The sequence below is a fragment of the Pelodiscus sinensis genome, chromosome 12 (assembly GCF_049634645.1).
Source record: "Pelodiscus sinensis isolate JC-2024 chromosome 12, ASM4963464v1, whole genome shotgun sequence".
Lineage (NCBI taxonomy): Eukaryota > Metazoa > Chordata > Testudines > Trionychidae > Pelodiscus > Pelodiscus sinensis.
In genome coordinates this window covers 9,750,976-9,773,814 of record NC_134722.1, presented here as the reverse complement: position 1 = coordinate 9,773,814, position 22,839 = coordinate 9,750,976, and the positions used below count along the sequence as shown (strand labels likewise).

General features: G+C 42.7%; 1 protein-coding gene across 1 annotated transcript in view; it reads left to right on the top strand.

Annotated features, from left to right (window-relative positions):
* Positions 1-22,839, top strand: part of CDH13 (cadherin 13) — a 963,918-nt gene that overhangs the window by 554,880 nt on the left and 386,199 nt on the right. Inside the window, exon 6 of the mRNA XM_075939988.1 lies at positions 8,953-9,097. Within this exon, the coding sequence (XP_075796103.1) occupies positions 8,953-9,097 (145 nt within the window). The remainder of the gene's footprint in view (positions 1-8,952; positions 9,098-22,839) is intronic.

Genomic DNA, 22,839 nt, shown 5'->3' with positions numbered 1-22,839 from the left:
GCAAAGGAGTTGTGAACTTAATTTACACTTGTAAGAGAGATAACTAAACTGGAATTACTGGGGATTCTTTTCTCAGTGGGAAATTCCTCTCCCAGGGACTGTGTGTGTGTTCGAATCAACATGGGTGCCAGCCGGGGCAGTTCTCGCAGCCTCGAGGCCAGCTTATTGACTTAATCGCTCTCTCTCTCCACATATCTGTTTTTTCAGCTCCTCAGGATCAGATGAGCCAGCATAGACTATGCTGATATTACTGCTCCTTCTCTGCCCTGTATGCTTCAGAGAGGCAAATAAGATGAAGGATATGGGGGGTTGGTCTGTCTGGCTACAGTTATTTTGTTGGAAGTTGTGTTTTACTCCTATCTTGAGCCACAACTTCAAAGCCTCCCAGTCTTTAGGGCGGTGAGCACTGACTGGACCTGATTTCCAGAGGCTCTGAACACCCCCAGATCCTACTGACTCTACCAGGAGTTTTGGGAGTTTGATACTCTGCTTATCTGCCTTTCTCTCTAGCTATCTATACCCTAACTATCATGGTGAGAGCTGATTGAAGAATAGAGAAGAAGGCTTCTGTACTTGCTTAATAGCCAGTGCATTATTTTCATTGGCAGCCAAGACAGCGTTTAAGCACCTGCCCAACTCTCTGGAACATTAGCACCATGTGTAGAGAGTGATGGTAATACCGAGTCATAAGCAATGTGTTATGGGCTATCATTTAGAGAGCAACCTCAGGTGATGAGAAAAGAAACAGGTCAGTTTTCAATCAAGGTATGTACTGAACAAAGAGAGTAAAGAAATCCACCATAATCTGTACATGAGTTCAAGTAGAAGTCAAGTAAGAACTGTTGTGGTTGGTATGTGGGATAAGTGTTGATCCCCATGACCTCACAACGTGGCTGGGATCCTTGTATTAAAAGAAGCCTTCTCAATCTTATGCTTTCACCTTGAAAGGGATACTGGTTATAAACAAAAATAACACGCGTCCATTTCCCTCCTTAGTTATTGATAATTGGGGAAGAATGGAACATCTGAAAAAACATATGCTAGGTAGCGGGGTGGGAGGAGAAGAAGTGGGACCTCAGGAGGAAAGGGCAGTCCTCTGAGCCACCCAGAATGCATTGCATGACATTCCTGTGCTGGCGGCTAGGAACTTCAGACCCCTTTGAGTCACAAGCCCTGTGGCAACTGCCCCCTTTGCCCCCCCCCCCCCCCATCAGCGGGTATGTAGGTAACTTGCCAAGTTCTGTGTTGGCGTGGTAGTATCTTGCATAAAACCAGCTGGGGTTGTTTGGTTGGTTTTTTTATGAACCTATTTTAATGCTTGGCTTTCCCACTGAGTTATGTACTTTTTTGACACTGTGAGATAGGATATGCAGAGCCACTTGGAATCTTGCTTTTGAAGGTTCATAGATTCCATGCCAGAAGAGACTATTGCGAGCATCTAATCTGACCTCCTATATATTCAGCTTCCCAAAAATAGTTCTAAGAGCATGTCCATTAGGAACAAAACCCCAAAATCGATTAAAAGTTGTCATTGGTACCACCAGCAATTGATGCTTTATTTCCAGTCTGAATTTGTCTAGCTTCAACTTCCAGCCATTGGATCATGGTAAAGGAAGCACAAACCAAGAAACTGATTTTCACCAGGTTTCTCCTACTGTCACCTTCCCATAACGCCCCAAACCTACTGCACCTTGTCATGGCCTTATCACCAGCAATTGCTTGCAAAACATTTTAACACAATAAAATAAACTACCGATATTTAAAAAAAAAAAAAAAAAAAAGGCGGAAGGAGGGAAAGGAGGAACAACAGGGCTGACAGGCAGAATCATTCTGGAGAGAGGATTCAAGCTCTAAAGGAACCAGGGACATGTGATATGTTATTCATTTTTGGGTTAGTCCTGTGCAGTGACACAGTTTATAACACAGCAGTGCAGCTTTTCTCCAGGGCACCGGTAAACACAATATGGGTCAGGTTATAGAAAAGGTTAAAAACTCTGCCACATGAAATTGACTTTAGGCGCTAATGTTAAATAAGTCTTGGAAAGTGAAGATTAAGTGCTCTCCATGAAACATCTCATTCTGCATAAGCCAGTGGTGAAGCTAAGGAAGAGCCACCAGGAGATGTGTACATTTGCTGACTCCTTTGCCCCTAAACAATATATATTGTAAACCATGGCAAGGGTGCGTTGGGTTTACATGAATGGCATCCAACTAGAAGGCATCCAAATCAAGACAGGGCTAAAAGAGGCCAGTAAAATGGACTCTGGCAGTGCTCAGAGGCTCTGGAGTATTTTGTGGGAGCAAATAGCCCATTCCAAGCACAAATATTGTGCTTTTCCCACTCACACCCATCATAGTACAATATAAAAGTGAAATGTGCATACAAGCATAGCAGAATGCACTGAGATAAGATAATAAGTCATCCGTCTTAACAAACAAATTAGAATGCTGACCTAATCCTGTCCCAGGAGGTTTCATCGCTAGCCTATAAATAACTTACCAATATCATGCACCGTGAGTGAGAATAAATGATCAGACTAAACAAAACATTCAAAACACTCTCAAGCCCGTGGCCACTGCTGTCTTCTGGGAGGGTAACAAGAGGGTTGTGGAAACTTTGGTACTCAAGTCCTTGTTTCAGTTGGTTTATCTCATAGATTAGTTAAGCAGGGAGAGGTGAAGTGGGTGAAGATGAGGGGTTGGCAAAATATGGCCTACCAAACAACCAGATATGGCCCTCCACCATCCATGGTCCAGTGGCAGCCTTGGGTAGGCTTACTGCTTTCCGTGCTTTGTCACAGCTCTCAAAGCAGATGGCTGCTGGAGGGGTGGGGACATGTGCTTTTCTGCAAATCTCTGGCTGGAATGGAGAGGGGTGGGCTTTGTGTGCTGCCTCTACCCACAGTACAATCTCACAGCTCACATTGGCCAGAAAATGGGTAATGGGAGCTGCCTGGCCCAGGCTTCCGGCTCAGGCAACATGTCAAGTATCCCCCCAGGGACATGCAGCATGCAGAGGGTTCTGGTCCCTGCAGCAATCCGCTTTGAGAGGCATGCAGGGGCTTGGAAAGCAGGTAGCTTTCCTGAGGCTCCTGCTGGGCTGATGGCTGGGGAATGCCTAGATAAGCGCCTCCTGGCCAGAGCCTTCACCTGGCACCCCAGCCTCTACCCCCAAACCTGTGCTCCTACTCCTGCGTCCCTGTACCAGGTTACAACCCCTTCTTAAACACTGCACCCCCCCTCCTGAATTACTCTTCCAGGTCAGAATCCTGTCCTGCACCCATACCCATACCCCCACCTGGTCCCTGAACCCCCTCCCCTCCTGCGTGCCAATCCTCTGCCCCAGATCACAACTCCTTCCTTCACCCAAATGCCCTCCCAGACTCCACACCTTCTCCTGCACTTCAATCTGTACCACGAGCTCCTTTCTGCACCCAATCTTCATCTCAGATCCCGTACCTCTTCTTTAGTATAATGGAAGCATGCAGCCCTTGACCACTTATCGAATTCTTCGAATGCCCCCCCATCAAAAATCATTGCCCACCCCTGGTGAAGATAGTTTCTGTGTCTCTGAAGTCCTCATTGCTGTTTCTCATGGCTGACCTTGGATATGTCAAGGGAGAAAAAAATGAATGGCAGGGCTCAGTCACATGCATGGATAGAAGGTGGATCTAATCTCACCAGTCATCTTCTCCCACTCAATAGAAAGGTCTGGCTACCTCCTCTTTATAACTTCTGATTCTTCAGCATCTCACCATGGCTCCTTATCTGGCTGTAATGTGTAAGGGAGATTTCAAGGAATGCAAAACCAGGTATCCCTGTGCCATTTCTGTAGGCAGAACTAGAACATACAATGACAAGACTGCTTGTGTCACTACCTGATCTGTGCATGCACACCAGCATGTGTAATGCATTGTTTGGGCATGTGTATTTGTAACAGTGTGTATCTTACTATATCCTTCCATTTTTTTATTTTCATGTACCAAAATAACTCTTTCAGACTACTGTGAGGTATTTACGTTTACCTACATTTTTATAGCTAACTTTAACAAAACAGAGTGACTCCTATTGGGTCAGCATAATTGCTTCTGCTGGGTCACCAGTTCTCATACATTCAACAAACTTTATCTCAGACCATTTCTACTATTTCTAGACAATAACAACAATATGTCAGGGGCATCTCAAACCAAGGTCACTATCCACTATCCTCCCATAACTTTCTGCCCTATCCTCCCATTCTCATTAACAAACTGCAGCTAGGCAGCTGTCTGGCCTTGTCTCACCAAGGCCTACGATTATTCCTAGCTGTGTGATGTTTGGTTTTCAGCTGGCAGTGGCTGAACAAACAAAAAAACTGACTGCAGTACTGTCAAGTTCTGGGGTACACATAGGAATGTCAAATTCTGGTGTAACAATGACAATACATTCAGACATCAGAGAACACACACAATAGACAATGTCTGGACTGTGGAGTTCATATTCTAAAAGACAGAAACAGATAAGATAGACTGCCCGGAGAGCCCAGATGTTGACACAATATTTTTGTTCACTTTATAACTCCCCTTCTAACTTCTAAAATGTTAGGTGAGTGGAAGATGATTGACTGATCTGGGGGAGATTTCGAGGGCCACGTGAATCATATAGTGGAGTTTGAGGGCTTTGCAAACTAAGATTGGGATTGCAAGGAGGAGAGCATGAAAACAAGTGAGAGAGGAGGAAATGAAGAGGTTGTGGATACTGGCAAGGATGGACCGAAGAAGGCAAGGAATGATACACGAAACAGCTCTAGACAGGTGGAAAGAAAATTAATCCAAATGCTTCCCTGAAAACAAAATCATTGTGGCCTCAAAATCCATAAGGATATGTCTACACTACAGTGTTATTTCAAAATATCTTATTTCGAAATAGCTTATTTTGAAATAACATGTCTAGACACAAAATGCATTTCAAAATAGCATTTTGCTATTTCGAAATAGTGAGTCTACACTGATAGGATGCTGAATCACATTTAAGGCCATCTGGAACTGGTTCTGGCAGGGCATCAGGTCAGGAGTTACCTTGTGTGGCTGCTGCCTGAGGCTATCTGAGACCTGTGCTTAAAGGGAACCCCTCCCTCCTCCTTCCCCCGGACAGCTGGTTCTAAGGTTTCCGTGCTTGCTTGCCTACCTTGCTGAGGGACAGCAAAGCATTTTTTTCTTTACATGCTCTGGTTGCCCTCACTCAGGACACCACAGGACTCTGCAGCATGGAGCTGGAGCCGCCCCTGGGCACTCTGGTGCTTCTCCTGGACGTGTTGCTGTGAGCCTAGCAGCACGTTCTACAGGCAGTAACAGTCTCCCTGGTGTGCCCCACTGGGGGCTTGTGCCTCATTCCTCCCTCAGGTCCTTCCACTTACGCCTCCCTAACCCCCCTTCCTGCTGTACAATAAAAGACACTTGTGTTCATTACAGCAAAGCCTCTTTATTGAACAAAACTGGGGTGGCCAGGGGGGAATGAAACTGAGGTGAGACTGGGGAAAGACGGTGGGAGAGGGGAAGAGGGAGGGTGGGAGAGGGGAGGGGGAAACTTGGTAGGAGGAAGCTGGCACGGGGAGGAAAGGGGAGGAGAATCTCAGGGCTCAGGGTTGGGAGTCTCGCCAGCCCAACTGTCTCCCAGCACTGCGAGTGCGGGGGCTGTGGCATCCAGGAGGAGGAGCGGTAGCTGGGGAGGCAGCAAGGGCTGGAGCAGCAGGAGGCAGCAAACTCTGCCCCAGGGTCGATAACCACCTGGGGGGCACGGATCGTCCTGCCCCCCCAGGATGCGGTCCATGGCATCAGAATAGGGGCAGGGGTCTGGGTCTGCCCCTGGTTGGGAGCTGCCCCCTGTGGCCTTCGCATATGCCTGCTGCAGCTCCTTTATTTTCATGTGAACCTCAACCTGCTCCTGGGTTTGCATGTGGCCTTTGGTGTCCAGGCTGGCAGCCATCCGCCGGTAGACGGCCATGTACCTCCATTTAGTGTGGAGATCATGGATGTTGGAAGCATCCTCTCAAACCTGAATTAGATTCCTGATCTCTGCACTGCACCAGGCAGGTGCCCACCTTTTCCATCCCCTGTCAGGCTCCTGGGAGCTGGCAGACTGGTCCTGGGGAGCGGTGGAGGGCTGGCTAGCACTGGCTGCCTGGCTCATGCTGGGGCCAGTGGGTCAGGTGCAGTGACTGCTGGCTCTGGGCTGGCAGCCTTGGAGCTGGCACAGGCACGGTGGCCAGAGTCTACCCCTTTAAGGGCTCCGGGGAGGAGGGGAGGGAGAGAAGTGTTCTTGGTTGTGCCCAGAGTAGCCACCAGGGCACCCGGGGAAAGGCTGGAGGCCCCCTATTTTGAAAATATAGTAGCCCAGTATCTGTGCATTTGTAACGCTGACGTACACGGCCACACTCCCTGGCCATGTACGTCAACGCCCCAGCCCCTACCCCTTCCCCTTCCGCCATGGCGCTTTGAGCCACTCAGTTGGGCCCCGGCACGGGAGCAAGTGGCAGCAAGCGGCTGTTTGGGGTCCACGCTCCCCATGGATGGGAACCCTAAACGGCCGCTTGCCGCCACTTGCTCCCCCGCTGGGGCCCGGCTGAGGGGTGCAGCACTCAGCGCCATGGCGGGAGGGAAAGGGGGGGGCAGTGACATACACGGCCACACCCCCTGGCCGTGTACGTCAGCACCCCGCCCCCTTTCCTCTCCAGCTGGGGCCCAGCTGAGTGGAAATAACTGTAGTTATTTCAAAATAAAGTTGCTGTGTAGACGTACCCTTACCATTACCTAGAAGAGCTCCTTCTGTCACTGTGAATACTACCTGAATTTACCTGAGATACAAGCATGGGATAGATCTGTGGGTTTAGATGAATATTCAGCACATTGGAAAATATATATATATTTTTAAATCAGAAGTTGTGGTGAGATATCAAAGGAGTGGAGTGAGATTCAGCTACAATGGGAGGAGGGTACCACTCTCATCAAGGAAATGGGACTATGACTGGGGAGGCCAAATTTAGTGTCAGTCCAAGATTTCATAGGTTGCACATTATTGACAACTGTGGTGAGTCCGACCAATTCTGATCAATGCCCTGAGCAATGCTCTAGATATAATTTTTCAGTGGAGTCTTTTGCACCTTGGGTTAAAGTGATATAGGCAAGGGCTGAATTTAGCATCAGATGCAAATTATATTAGGAACTGACAATGGAACAAGGACAAATCATGAAATTAATAGCTATGCATTATAGTTACCATGCTTCCGAGTTTAGCTAATATATATGTATAATGCCAAAGAGATTCTGGGTCCTTTTTCCTTTCATTGCAAGCTGTCTGTTTCCAAAAGACAGCAACACTTTGTAACCAAAAATGTCACCAAGAAGCAGTCTATTTGAACTCTTAACTTCTCAACTGAAAATCCAATTAGCATCCTAGAGCCCACAACATAAACACCGGCAGGTTATTTTCTGAGAACTTGTTGTACTAGTAATAGCTGATAGATTGTCATGTGTGTTAAGCAGGGTTGATATGAAAGGAAAACCTGAAAATGGACCCTGAATGAAAGGCTTACTGAGTGCTGGAGGTTACGAAGGTTTTGTGAAGAATGTTTATTACTTAAGAGTGGAATCTTTCAAAATGGCACAATTCATTACAACACAGTACATGTCATGCATTGTTTCAGCCCTCAGCTGCTAAGCAAACACAGTTCATAAGCACACAATACCCTTCACAGTAAGGAACATCAGATGGATAGTTTTCTATCATAATATTTTCATTATTCCATTTTGCCAAAAAGGAAAAAAAAACCATTGGCTCTGGCCACCATGGACCAATTTAGTAGTTTCTTTTTTTCTCCCCAAGAATACATGTTATGTAGCTTTTGAGGCTAGTGAAGCTATTCCAACAACTTTTGCTAGAAATCCCAAACATTTAGTTCAGAAGCGTTGTGTGTCAGTTAACACAGAATTGTTTCTGATACCCTTTAGCCAAAATCCCACCCTGATCTGATTGGTCCTTTTGCTTTCCCCGCTTTTAGTGCCAAAAGTGGTTAATACTCTTATAGCTTGGATGCAGAAATAGGCATTGCAATGAATCCCTGTTATTACTTTCTCTCTGTGTTCATGGCTGAGATAGCAGTTTGTTACATTGGAATAAAAGCCACGTGCCATACAAATGGAAAGAAATGTATCTTGCATTGCATGCCTTAGATTTTTGCTGCACCTTGACTTTGAGGTGTGTGCTGTTGAATTTGACATGTCGGGAAATTGTGGCTGCTGATTTCACAGACAATTTCCCATTTCTGCTACATAAAAGGAAACAAACAATGAAACAAACAACAAGGAGGCATAAAAAAAATGTCGAAGGCAGCTGTGGTGGGGTGACTTGGTGTAACAGTCATAATCATTAGAGCTATTTCCTTCATATCTTTCTTTTCAGGACAAAGTACATAGAGCTTGAATCAAATTTTGTGGTTATTTATTCCACTCTTTCATGAGGGAGGTAATTTATTTACTCTACAATGGGTTACTCTTACCTTTTCTTATACCATCTTATTTATATCTTCTAATATTTAATTAACTTGACATTTATTTTATACATGGTACTGTGTATTTCCCTTTGAAGGAAGTAAAGGGACTGATTCTAAGCAAGTATTCACTTCATTAGTATCAAATTATGTTTCTTTTTTTCTCCCCTTCACTGCATTCTTTAGTAAATTTAGCAAATCACTGGTAAACTCCCTAATGGGGGTCACCACACGAATCTCTGTTGCTTGCATTCAAACCCATTTTTGCTTCTAGCCCAGTCCTAAAGAATCTCCCTTGTGACCGAAGTACTCAGTTTGCCAGTGGCTTGTTCCACAAAAATGCTGATGTAAGCTTGTCTTTTCCTTGCTCCTTGCTTATTTCATGATAATTAATTAATTCATTTATTCCTATCTCTTCGCTCCTTCAGCTGCAAGTTGAAATCACCGATGTCAGCGGCAAAAGTATTGAAGGCCCAGTCCTTCTAGATATCATTGTTATTGATCAGAATGACAACAGACCCATCTTCAGGGAAGGACCATACATTGGACACATCATGGAAGGGTCACCTACAGGTATGTTGACTTCATTAATGTTTCTGTAAACCACTATCAGTTATACGCCATGTACTGCCTTCTGATACCTGTACATTAGTTCCATTGCGGAAGGATTTGTGCTGACTCTGTGTATAGGTAATGTTTTGAAGACCAGGACTTTCACAGGGTTCAAAAAAGAACTAGGTAAATTCATGGAGGCTAGGCCCAAATGGTGTCCTTATTTGTCACAGGCTGGGAATAGGTGACTGGGAAGGGATCGCTTGATGATTGCTTGTTCTGTTAATTTCTTCTGAGGCACCTGGCATTGGCCACTATCGGCAGACAGGATACTGTACTAGATGGGTCTTTCGTCTGACCCAGTATGACCATTCTTATATTCTCAGTCACTCTATCCAGCCTTTTCAGCAGAGTATAATTATCTCTGGGGACTAGTATACAGCAACCTGCTGTCAATCTAATCTATGTCACTTCAGCTACACAAATAGCGTAGCTAAAGTTGATGTACTTTCCACAGAATCCTGTGTGCAGTAAGGTCAGTGGGGGCTGCTCTCCCATTGATGGGAGACTGCTAGGAGACTGATTTATTGTGTCTGAGGCCAGGTCCACACTATAGCTGAAGGGTGGCTTAAGATACATAATTCCGGCTATATAAATACGTAGCTGGGGTTGACATACCTTAAGATGAACTTCAGCACCATCTTCAAAGCAGGAGCTTGATGGGAGAAATGCTCCTGTTGATTTCCCTTACAAGGGAGAGTTCCAGTGTTGATGGCGGAACCCTCAGCATTCTATATAGTGGGTCTTAACTAGACCTGCTAAATCAAACTCCAGAAGATCAACCTCCACAGCATTTATCTTCCAGGATGTGAAGACATGGCCTAAGCAGATGCGATAAATCAACAGCTGGTGGATTGATCACTGCAGCGCTGATCCCTGGTATAGTAGAAACAAGCCTTATGATGCTACAGGGAAACCCTAGAAACAGCATAGTTTGGGTAGAAAATTCAGGATGAGTTTTATGTTTTTTTGTTTTTATCTGAGTTATCCATAGAGACAAACCAGAGCAGGGGATTAAGGTTGGGTCTAAATACATCAAGTATTGATTTTTCAGTTCAGGTGGGAACTATAACTGTTCAAAGTCAGATAGGCTTCTGGCAGGATTTATTTGCTTGTGCAATTCCTGGGGTAGGTAAATATCAAGAATAAATAGAATGTGTATTGGAAAATGAACTAATATTTGAGGGCTTGTTGAGATAATGCAACATTGCATATATTTGAACACTGATAAAAAAATACACTGTGTAGGCAAAAGCCAGTATGAAATTTTTCTGAACATTTTCTAATGTAAATTTGGTGATGTTTATATGTGGTTCTGATGGTATTTTCTATAAATCTGGGGAGGAGGGTGTCTTAGAACAGATGCCCTTGCCAAATTCCAAATTAGATACCCAGTCTATTTAAATTCCTGCTGCAGTTACATCTCAATCTATTTCTTTTCTGTTCCTGTCCTCAGCTGTTGTACAATACTGTTGTGAGTTGTTAAACAGCTTTTGCATTGCACTGCAGAGATATCACCACTTAAATTGTGAATGATAATTATATTATCAGAAAATATAAATGAGTTAATTCTGATTTCATTGAAACCAGTGCAAGTGAGGGGAAATGCCTGTTAAAATCACTAGAATGACAGTGGTGTGAGATTAAAATTGGGCACACACCTATATGTCTATATAGATATAGATTTGTACTGTGAGGGATACAGGAGAGTGTTGGAGGGGACATATATTAAGGCTAAGGTTAAATAGGTTCCTGTTCCTAGGGTAAACACCCAAGGGCTAACCCGGAGCCAGTAGGAATCTGCTAGAGTCAATCAGAGCAATCAAGGCCAATTAAAGCAGTTGGAACCTATTAGGAGGCTTTCAGATTGAAGGGAGCTAAATTAATCAGAACACCCAGGGGCCAATTAAGAACCAGTTGAGACCAGTTTAAAAGGGCTTCTCTTCTTTTTGCTCAGTGTGTGAGGAAAGAGTTGATGAGAGTGAGTGTGGTGGAGATTCTGGGCGAAGAAAGTACAAGCAGATACCAGGAGGAAGAACCTGTGGTAAGGGAAGTTCTGGGGAAGTGCCCCTGGAATTTATAGCTGTCACACAGCTGTTACTAGAAATGTTATGTACAGCTGCTATTACAGAGTCCTTGAGCTAGAACCTAGAGTAGAGGGCAGTCCCGGGTTCCCCACAACCAACTCCCCATATCAGTACTAGGAAGAGACTGGCTTTGGTACAAGGGTTTGTCCTACCCTGTATCACTGGAAGGGGCCACAGAGGCTAAGAAGTTTGGTTTCCCCTCTTTTCCCCATGCTAGCCAATGAGGAGAGTAGCTCAACAAATAACAAGTCAGTGTCTAAATTGAGGGCTGCTGTGAGCCTCTGAGACTAGTATTCAACCTGAAAGTGCAGGATACACTAAGACTGTTATCATAGTACCTACATCAAATAAAGAGCTAAATCCCATAGGGTATGTCTACACAAGGAGTAATGGTAGTTCGGAATAGGAAGCCTAGTCCGAACTACCTAGTTCGTGCCGCGTGTAGCTGTGTGGCACGGAGTCCGCACTAGCGGACATTTAAAAATGGCGGCACCTGGTGAGATGCAAATGAAGCCCGGGAAATTCAAATCCCGGGCTTCATTTGTAACTCCAGTTGCCTACATTACCACCCTAGTTCGAAGTAGGGTGGTAGTGTAGACATACCCATAATCCTTAGTGGCTGAGTGAAAACTGAAGGATTGTCCTATGTTTTAAGTGATTTTGGCTATCGACATAGTAGAATCAGGATGAAGAATGAAAACAAATGTATTACTCCGTTATGAACTATTAATGCTAATTTCACTTCATTTCAGGAGTGTGCGCTGTGTTTTGTGTGAACCAGGAAAATCATTTTATACTTCCTCTTTAAAATATTAAACCTTTGGTAAACATATTAATCTTTGTACAAACTTTCATTGGCAGAGCTTCCAGGATGTACTAGTACATGGTTCTGCTTCCCTGCTTGATTTTGAACTTGAATTGCAGTATAAGTTGATATCCCATAAGATTAATGCAGAGAGGTATTAAGATAAATGTGTGATGTTGAATATTGCCATATTTAACAAACAAGCTAAGAACCAACATGACAATTTAAAAAATTGGCCATATTTTCATTTTAACCAGAGATAAATTAGAGTCCTGTTTAGAAGTGTGGTATAGTTATCCAAGTGGAAAATCAACTGTTTTCTAATATTGCTTTCTGAATGTTCAGATTTTAGTGAACTGTAAAAATTCAAAACAAACCTTCCTCCTTCTCTGGCCCCTCCCCTATGCCCACTGTATTTGAAATAATAAAATTAGTGTTTCATGGTTATTGACTACTCATGCGTAGCTATCAGAGTTCTTCTAAAATGCCTTTGTACAAACCAATCAATAGTACAATACAGACTATGACTACCTAATGAGATCAAGTGGCCAGCTTCAATGCATTTTTTTTAATTTAAATGGCAATGAAAGCAATTTCTGAGTATGCATTGTCATATCTATCATCAACAATGCCTGCTAATGATTTCCAGACAGCTCAGTACTATTTTGGAGTTACATGGTTAACAATAACAACCCAACATCCTCTACAGTGAATTTCACACCTGCCAACCAATGCAGCCTTTAAATATTCTGAAAATATCCATATTTATAGAAATTTGGAAAAACCCACCTACCTTTAAAAATAAATCCTGAAGACTTTTCCCTGAGCTCCTTAGCAGGGGAAAATAGGATCATTTGTAATTTTAATTCTTAGCTTCCAGAAGTGAACACAAAAAGTAATGGGTAATAGAGACACCATTTTGTCCACTACGTTGGTTACATTCTAATCATTGCACTTTCTTTGTGTGCACACTCACCATTAGAGGGCTCCCTTGCATCAAGCTGTGATCTTTCAGGAATCTTGACTCCAGCACATCCTGCAGGTCATCAGTCTGTGTGTAATTCTGCCCCGAAGAGGATAAGTTTCTAAGTCCAACCTCTTTGAGGGCAACAAAAGTGCAAACTAATACTCAGCATTCCTTAACAAATCTAATTTTCTCGGTTCCGGCTTCAGTCCTCTTCAGCAACTCCAGATTTTTCTCCCTCAGTTCTGATGTTGAGCATGGGCTTCTCAGAATGAGTATCTCTGAGATCTCTGCTCACATACAGACTCCGGGTCTAGCAATTTTACAGGACTCCCTCTTCTCCCTGGGATTCCTCACTTCACAGTTAACTCTCTCCCTAATCATGGGTCCTTGGTGTCCATTAAGTTATCACCTGATACAACTCCCAACCCTTTTGCCTAGGAGCAACTAATTGGGTACATCTATTGTACCTGTACAACAATTAATTGATTATTAAGCCTCAGGCAGGATTTCACTCCATCCCACTGTGACTTGTGGAAGAAATAACTGAGATATGTTTGCATACTCAGTGCTAAAATTCAGAAGCATTCTGGTGTCTGTCAATTCTGACAGTAAAAAAGAACAATAAACATGAACAAATATATTAGGTGATTTCACAATATTTAGTCAATGTGGTGAACTTGAGCTGCCATTTTATACTGACAGGAGGTGGAGCCGATAGGGCTCAACATTGTACGAAGAATTTTTCTGCCCTAAGAAATTTATAATCTGGCTACGTCTACACTGGCATGATTTTCCGAAAATGCTTTTAAAGGAAAAGTTTTCCGTTAAAAGTATTTTTGGAAAATCACGTCTAGATTGGCAGGATGCTTTTCCGCAAAAGCACTTTTTGCGGAAAAGTGTCCATGGCCAATCTAGATGCGGTTTTCCGCAAAAAAACAGTACTGTGCTGTTTACACTGGCTCTCTTGCACAAATGATTTGCGCAAGAGGGCTTTTGCCCGAACGGGAGCAGCACAGTATTTCTGCAAGAACACTGACAATCTTACATGAGATCGTCAGTGTTCTTGCGGAAATTCAAAGGGCCAGCGTAGACAGCTGGCAAGTTTTTCCACAAAATCACATGATTTTGTGAAAAAACTTGCCAGTCTAGACACAGCCACCAGGTATAAGATGAGACAAAAGAAAGTTACAGATGTGGGATTATAAGGATACAGTATTGGTCAACAAGATAGACTGTGTTCTCAGTACACTCAATGCCAAACAGTCGTCAAGTTTTTAAGGGTCATGATTTAGACTAGGTGTGGAAGACCCAAATGACCATCCATCTCATGTTTCTGTAATTGCTTTTCCCAGCCATTTGAAGTCCTGACTTGTCGTGTTAGCTTCTTGTCACATAGGACAAGAGAATGCATTTATTTTTATTTATAGGTTGTGCAGTGATCTCTAATATAAGCATTAAGTGCAGCTGCACAGCTATGGTAATGCATTTGAACAAGAAATACTTCAGATCTTTGATGGGAGAGAGGAAAAGTAGTATAACTGTGGATTTAACTTACCTTTGCCAAAACCTCACATCCTGATGAGAAAACACAAGTCTGTCTAGATGTCTGTAAGTGGAAGGCTGTGAAGCATTAAATGTCATTAAAAACTACCAGAATAAACTAAAATATAACCAAACGGTATGAGGTTGTGAGCCCAAGTGCTGAGTGAGGAAGGTATCCAACAGAGACCACATTAGATGAGTCAGCATTCCTGTGGCGCCCCAGCTCAGTAAGCGAACATTTTAAGAGACTGTAACAAATTAGGCTGAGCTCCTGCAGACCTCCTCAGCTCAGCCTGTTGCTTTAGCAATCCATCGGCGTCCTTCAGAACACAAACCTTCAGAAACTTTTGAATAGGGAGCAACATTTGCCATGTGTGTAATACTCCTCTTTCCTTCCTAGGTTACTCAGGAGCAGGCAATGCTCTCCTGTGTGCCTGGACACCCTATGTTTTTAATATTAAAGAAAATCCTGAGTATCCCAGTGGTGATGCTGGATAGTTGGGGGATCCCCTCTCCACCTCTTTGCTGCAGTGCCTACACCTGGCTGTCCCCTATGCACACTTAACAGTGTGTCTTAGGAACCTTGTTCCAGTAATAATCTGGATCTAACTCCAAAGTAACAATTATTAACTAGCCAATTAGCCCATCATAAGACGGGATTTTCAGGTCTCTCCTCCACGTCGGTCTTCTCTCCTGAGCCTCCGGTCTCTCGCTCCATCTCTCGCTCTCTCCTCCTCCTCCTCCTACTGCCTCCCCCCTCTCTCTCTCAGCTCTCCTCAACCTCCTGCCTCTCTCTTTCTCTTTCACTTCTCCTGCCTCTCACTCAGGGGACCGCGGAGCCTAAATGGCCATTTGGGCTACGCACTCCCCGGGCTGCATGGGGGGGTGCGGAGCCCAAATGGTTGCTTGCACCACTTGGTCCCACGTGGCGGCTTGGCTGAGCAGCGCAGAAGTCAGCCGAGCGCCACGGTGGGAGGCGAAGGGGGGTGGGGCGGTGATATTCACAGCCAGGCGGTGGGGCCTGGAGCTGCTGTCATGCCACACGTCACTGCCCCGCCCCCTTCCCCACCCACTGTGGCACTCGGCTGACTTCTGCACCACTCAGCCAGGCCGCCGCAGGGGAGCAAGCGGAGCAAGCAGCCGTTGGGCCCCTCACTCCCCATGCAGCCCAGAGGGAACAGCCAGCATTTTGGTGTTACAGACTCTCAGACACTGGGCTACTATATATATGATATATATCTAATTGATTACATTAGAATTGACACACTTTTACTTAAACCCTGTTTCTCTGATTTTATTCTAGTCTGTTAACAACTTAATCAACAAAGTACACAGACATAAATGAAACCTGTCTAACTGGCATTTACACTGCCACCAATTATCGTATTCCTCAGACTCAGAGTCCCAGATGCTTGCTTGCATGAGGGTGCACTTGCAGATCTCAGGCTGGACTGGAGACAGCACCGTGTGTGTGTGTGTGTGTGTGTGTGTGTGTTTGTGTTTGGGGGGGGGGGAGTGTCAGTCCAGGCAAGGCAACAAGCTACACAAGCCCTCTGACACTGGAGCTGGCCCCACCAAATGCCAGCAGTTCTAGTTCACTGGGCAGATCACTCTGCCTCTCTTCAGATGCAGAGTCATTCTGTCTTCTGTGTTCTGTCCCAGGCAATACTTTCCTAAATAGCCACAGTTACTTACAATTTTTTCTATGCAGGCCCTTCTTAGCCATAACCACAAGCCAGAGACAATAACCAACAGCTCCTGAAGCAGCCCTATCAACTCACTTTCTCAGATGCATGAAGTGAAAGACAAAGGAAACAAATAGTAGGGTTTACAAAGATGGGAGTGATATATCAGACCTAATTCAATCAGGGGACATGTGGATAGGAAGGTGAGAATACGTACTGTGGAAAATAACCGGTGGCAATGAGCCAGTTCCAATCCCTATTCAGACTCATTCTGATGGTGTCAAGCTTGTATATGGATTACAGCACAGCAGTTTTACATTGTAGCTGGTTTTTGAAGGGTTTTTTGCCTGAGGATTGCAACTTTCAAATCTGTAATTGTGTGTCTAGGGAGCTTAAAATGCTCTCCCACCAATTTTTGTATGTTACCATTCTTGATTTGTGTCCATTTATTCTGTTGTATAGAGATATTCCAGTTTATGCAGTGTGCATGGCAGAGTGGCATTATTGGTATAATATGATATATAGCACATTAGGAGATGTCTGGGTGAATGAACATTTGATGATATGACTGATGTGGTTAGGTGCTGTAATGGTGTCACTAGAGTAGATATGTGAACAGAATTGGCTATGGGGTTTGTGGGAGGGATTGGTTCCTGGGTTGGTCTTTCTGTTGTGGGGTATGTGGCTGGTGGTGAGTATGTGTTTCAGTATGGGGGGTTGTCTGGGATTGGCCTACCTACCAAGATCTTTGAACTGAAATGGACTAATGTGGCTACCACCGAAACCTGTCACATTTCAACTAGGTTTTGATATGCATTTTTAATTTTTTTTGTATGATTGTCATGCTTAATCCCACAAGTGGCTGCATTGTAGTGGTCTATGAAGTGATTTCATATAATTAAGGCAACACTTACAGCTGGACCTCAATCTGGACTCCATGGTTTTTGGTTTGATGAAGCAGAGGAAGCACAATTTGTCTCTACTAACAATTGCCCTTTCTCTTTTGAACCCACAATGAACTATGGATACTAACAGCTATTTAGACCTATGCAATGTTAGTATCTTCATCTTCCTGAAGAAGCAAAAAATTTGGTCCAGTTATTTGTGACTGCAAAATTGTGCATACATCAAATGGAAGCCTGTGCAAGAGCTTATAAATTGGTTTGCAATCTTCACTAGGATCGTTTGGATGAAAGGTGCTATAAAAATATTTATCCCTATCAATTTTTTTCTTTCCTGGAGCTAATTTATGGTTTGCAACATTAGATACCTGTGGTGTAGAGCAGACTCGTCATTTTCTTCAGGCGAGCCAACTGTCAAAATCTTACAAAAGAAATTTTTGTGGTTGTTTGTTCAGGATAACCTTGAAAAAATATTTTTTGTTCAATTACTTTGCTTTAGAGTTGGTTTCTACTGTTCCTAGTTCACATAAAAGACTGAAGGCACAACAAACTACAAAGATTTTTCGAACGAGGATATGCAAATTCTGCGGGAATATCTTCTGATTGCATTTTCGAAAGAGCATCTTTCAAAAATTAAAGTAGTCTGGATGCGTTTTTTGGAAAAAAAAAACCATTTTTCAAAAACACCACATCTCCTCTTTTTAGGAAGAGCAGTTTTTTCGAAAAAGGGAGTTTTTTCAAAAAAACCCTCATCCAGACTACTTTCATTTTCAAAAGAGCCTCTTTCGAAAATGCGATCAGAAGAAGATATGCAAATTCCTGCAGAACTTGCATATCCTCTTTCAAAAATTCTTTGTAGTTTAGTCATGCACTGAATGTATGTATCATTCGCATGTAATATATGGGCCCAAAGCCTTGATATCAATGGGCCTCTTTCTATTGGAAAGGGTCTAGAGAACAGGAACAAAAATGATTAAAGGTCTAGAAAACATGAGCTCTGAGGGAAGATGAAAAGAAATGGGTTTGTTTAGTTTGGAAAAGAGAAGAATAAGAGGGGACATGATAGTGGTATTAAAATACCTAAAAGGGTGTTACAAGGAGGAGGAAGAAAAATTGTTCTCATTAACTTCTGATGGCAGAAGAAGCAATGAGCTTAAATTGCAGCAAGAGAGGTTAAGATTGGACATTAGGAAAAACTTCCTAGCAGTCAGGATGGTTAAGCATTGGAATAAATTGCCTAGGGCATTTGAGGAATCTCCATCACTGGAGATATTTAAGAGCAGGTTATCTATCAAGGATGATCTATGTTGCTTGGTCCCTCCCATAAGGGCAGGGGACTGGACTTGATCTCTTGAGGTCCCTTCCAGTTCTAGTATTCTATGTTTCAGTGGACTTTGCATCAAGCCCAGCATACTTTACAGTGCTGTGATTTTTTTTAACCTTTTCTCCATATTGCTATGCCATGTTACAAGAGGAAATAAGTTTTTGAGATCCTTTTCCCATCATTTTAAGGCTCCATCACCCTCATAAAGAAAGGAGGACGTCCCTCATCACCTATACCTGGTCACAAGCCACCAGATGGAGAAGCCACCTACTCCTGCAAAACAGAGGTCAATCACCTAATGGATTAGAGGGGAGTGATCCTCTGGAAATGCCTGACAATTTCCAGCTGATGAAAATTTGATTTTTCCCTCCCATTTCAGTCTGTTTAAATGAACTGAATTGACCTTTCATTTCATTCGCCGGCAGCATTTAGCAGAAATGATTTTGAACACATTTGACTTGATTATGGAATTTGTAACAATATGTTACAAGCCCAATGGGTTCAAAGCCTAACCAGGGGCATGAGTATGTGAATTGCTTGAGTGTTGCATTAAAAACAGCAACTTCTTTTCCATTAAGCACAGTAGCCTGAATGCAAAGCATTCCAACAGAGGAGCCCTAAAGCAGAACTGATAGAAGACATCTCTAAATTATTAGAAATAAAGGGACATGTAACGTGGCACCCAGGACAACAATAAGCACGGTAGCCTAGAGGAATGCTCAATATCATAAAATAATAATTTGTAAAAATGGAGAAGGCATGCAGAAGAGTCTAGATCACTGAGCATGTATTATTGATAGCCACATGCTACATAATTGTATGTTGCTATCATTCTGACAAATGAAAATGGGGTTAGAGAGATAGTTTCCACTTATCAAATACAGCACGCAAGGCTACCTTCTTTTTTTTTTCAGTTAGCCTAATAATAATAACAAAGTTGGTGCAGAAATGAATATAAATTGCCTATGGAAGGTGAAAATCAAAAGACATTTGCCAAGGTAAACTGCATGAAGATACATCTGGAGAAGTTGGCAGAGGGAGCGAGTCATTTTTTCTTCTGTATGCACGTTGTTGCAGTCATCTTTGTTTGATGTATGTCTGAGGGATTATAATAATATTTCCCCCCCAGTGCATTTCTTTTTACTTTGCAATCATTGCTGATGTGCAGAAAAAAAAAACCCAGGATGACTTAAGCTTTAAAATGACTAAAATTGCATTGAATTTGGTAAGCTCTGCAGGCTTATTTCTTACCTCTGACTTGTGATTCCAACAACATGGGGAGAAAACTATGGGGGTTCTCTTAAGAGCTTTCCTGCAGCCAGCTGATAGAAAAGACACAATTTTTGTAAAGGGCTTCCTGCAGAGGAGAACATTCAAGGATTATGTTTCAGGTGAAACCAGGAAAAAGCAGTATCAGGTATTTTCTAAGGGCCTTTGAGTCTCCTTCCACCAGTTAAGACCATATTTTTCCTTATTTCATGCATTCTTTCAATCACAGAAGATTACTAACATTCTGCTTACATGGTTTGGGTCATTTTATGGCATTTCCATTATATCTTGAACATAAGTTAATGTCTCCTGAAAGGCTGAAATAATGGAAGTGTTCTTAATTTTAGAACCAAAATCACACAAACTTAGCATAAGAAGGAGAAATTCACATGAAGCACAAGAATTGTGCACCACTTAAATCCACAAATTAGGGCCCAAGTGGGAATCAAGTGGCACATGCTCCTTATACTGGATCTCTGCTTTGGGTTGAATTTCACTCTAAGTAAGACTGGGAAACCTGAATTTTTTTTTATACACATTTATGGAAAGATATACAGTCATTTTTGGTGAGTGGCAAAACATTTCACTGAACAGAATACTGCCTACAACAAAATGTGTTAGTGTCAGAATAGTCTGTGAGGAGGTATGCTAGCCCCACATTAGTCAGCAAGGGGTTAAGGAGCTGCTCTGGCCTCACCATACCTGCAAAGCATGCATAGACTGAAAGAGGAGCTTAAAAGCAAGCAGTGCAGCACATATCTTGGCAGACCAGGGGAGAGAACAAACCTTCAGTCCTCAGCTCCTGATGAAACAGCTGACTGAAGGCAAGGGCTTCCCAGATAATCACTGCCTGAACGCTCTTCCCTGAGGAAAATGAAGGCTAGATTCTGACAATCCTGAGGGGAAATTATCCAGCTCTGTTTCTTCTTCAGGGTTGTGTGTGTGTGTGTGTGTAAGTCCCCTTGCATTTTGTTAATGAAATAACCCAGAACAAGACAGACTTTAAAGTAACTTGAATGGAGGGCCAAATCACAGGGGGAAAAAAAACAGGGCACCACAGACGGAACAGCTATTGTTAGGAGATACCCAATAAGGAGAGAGATGCTATGCAATACTTTGCCACCAGGAGGTGTCAACAGTAAACTGACCTCTTCACAATAGATTATGACCATTGTGAGAACAAAATATGAAACACATGAATCAAGAACTGAAGAAATTAAAATTAAACAGTAAGAAATAGTGTTGGTCAGTCATAATCTTTCATTTTAAGGAAATTAGACAGTACCAGTATTGCTGATACTAGTGATGGTCTTATATTAAAACAATGAAAGAACAAGTTGATGATCACATCAAATACACTTTATAATTAAAATTAAAACATGATGAATTCCTTTGATGTGACTTTTAGGGGTTCAGACCAATAGATTTCCAAAGGAAGATTCCAGTAAGGTTGATTTATTTTACATAAGTAATATAGAAGTCTGCACGGTATTCCACTGTTGGAATATTTTTTTCAGTTCATGAAAGTTGCTGAGTAGAGTAAGATAGAGAAAAATAAAATATTGCTCTTGGTAATAAATTGCAATTATAAGATTCTAACCATGTTATAAATAGAATAATTCTGTCCATCACTATATTTTGGTCCCAATATAAAAGGTCATGTTCTGCCAACACTCAGGCAAAAAGTGTATTTCTCTTCCTGTTTTTTATTAGTTTAACCCTAATGACTTCAGTGGAGTTGTTCCTGGTTTACACCAATGCAACTGAAAGAATTATCAAGCTTTCACAGCAATGTTTTCTCTGATCTTTTCCATCCATGTGTGGATTTTTTATATCCAAGAGAAGAATATTTTTTTCTACGTGTACCCAGGCATATCTAAACATGCACCACCAGTAGAAACAAAAACCTACCTGTGGGCACTCTGCTAATCAGCTGGGTGCCATTTGAATCTCTCCTCAGTGGCTGTACAAGTGCACAGCTTATAGGGAACACTGCTCACAATTATGTTTGATTTGTACTTTTTGCCAGATGAGTATTGTAAAGAACATGGTTTTGCCCTCTTGTAATAAATCTGTCTTTCTTGGAGCTTCTTGAGGTGGCACAAATTTTGGAAAGCGTGTAAGCTATCAGCACCAGTCAGTTTGTTTTCACCAGGGTTTAACAATATTGCTGAACAAGTGTGACCTGTAATGGAATCTCTCTTATGTGTGGTGTTAGCAGTTTCAGATTTCTAAGGTGTCTTAATGTATACCATGTTAGAATAAATACAAGACCTGCACAAGCCAGACATTTACAATGATATATTGGTTTTCAAATGCAGATGCCAACCAGAAGCCAATAGTTACCACAGAGGACTGTTCCACTAGTTGGAGGACTCTGTCTCAGTGGATATTGGAAATTGTGTATATGTATTATTATCCCTCATTATTACATCAGAGTTTTTTAAACAAATTGCCTTCACAACATACCAGATCTTTAAACATTAAAAGGGAAATGCTGTTGGATATGAGATACAAACAAATCTGATCATGAACTGATTTTGTAGGTTTGGTAGTTGGGAGTTTTGTCTAACCCTATACAGAATTCCTGCATTGTAGCTATGCTCAAATGCTTTGATTTCTCTTAAAATTCCCGCAGTGCCTAAGAGTCTCCTGGATGCTGCTGCTCATGATGTCTTGAACACTGGGTGCATTCTTGAATTTCTTATTCAGGCCCTTGGGAATCATTCCACATATTCAATAATCACTATGATCATCTAGTTTTCCAAAATGGTTCCACTTTGAGGCAGAGTTCTTCAGGATTTGCCGTCTTTTCTTGTTTCATTTTATAAAATATTTTTCTCTCTGCTGGTGTGGCAACATCAATTAACATGGTCTTATTTGCCATCTTGTCCACAAAAACTGTGTTCATACAGTTGGCCTGAACAGTTTGGCTGTGACAATTGCCAGGGGGCCTAAAAACTTAGCCTCTTGGTTATCTAGAGCACTTTCAATTTGGTGGTTGTACGATCGCATGGTGCATTGAAATCCACACTTGCTATGCTCCGGTGCAGACCCTTGGTGACCTCATTGTGTCTGTTCATATATTCTCTCCCGGGCAGGCTCCCACTGGTGCTCAGCAC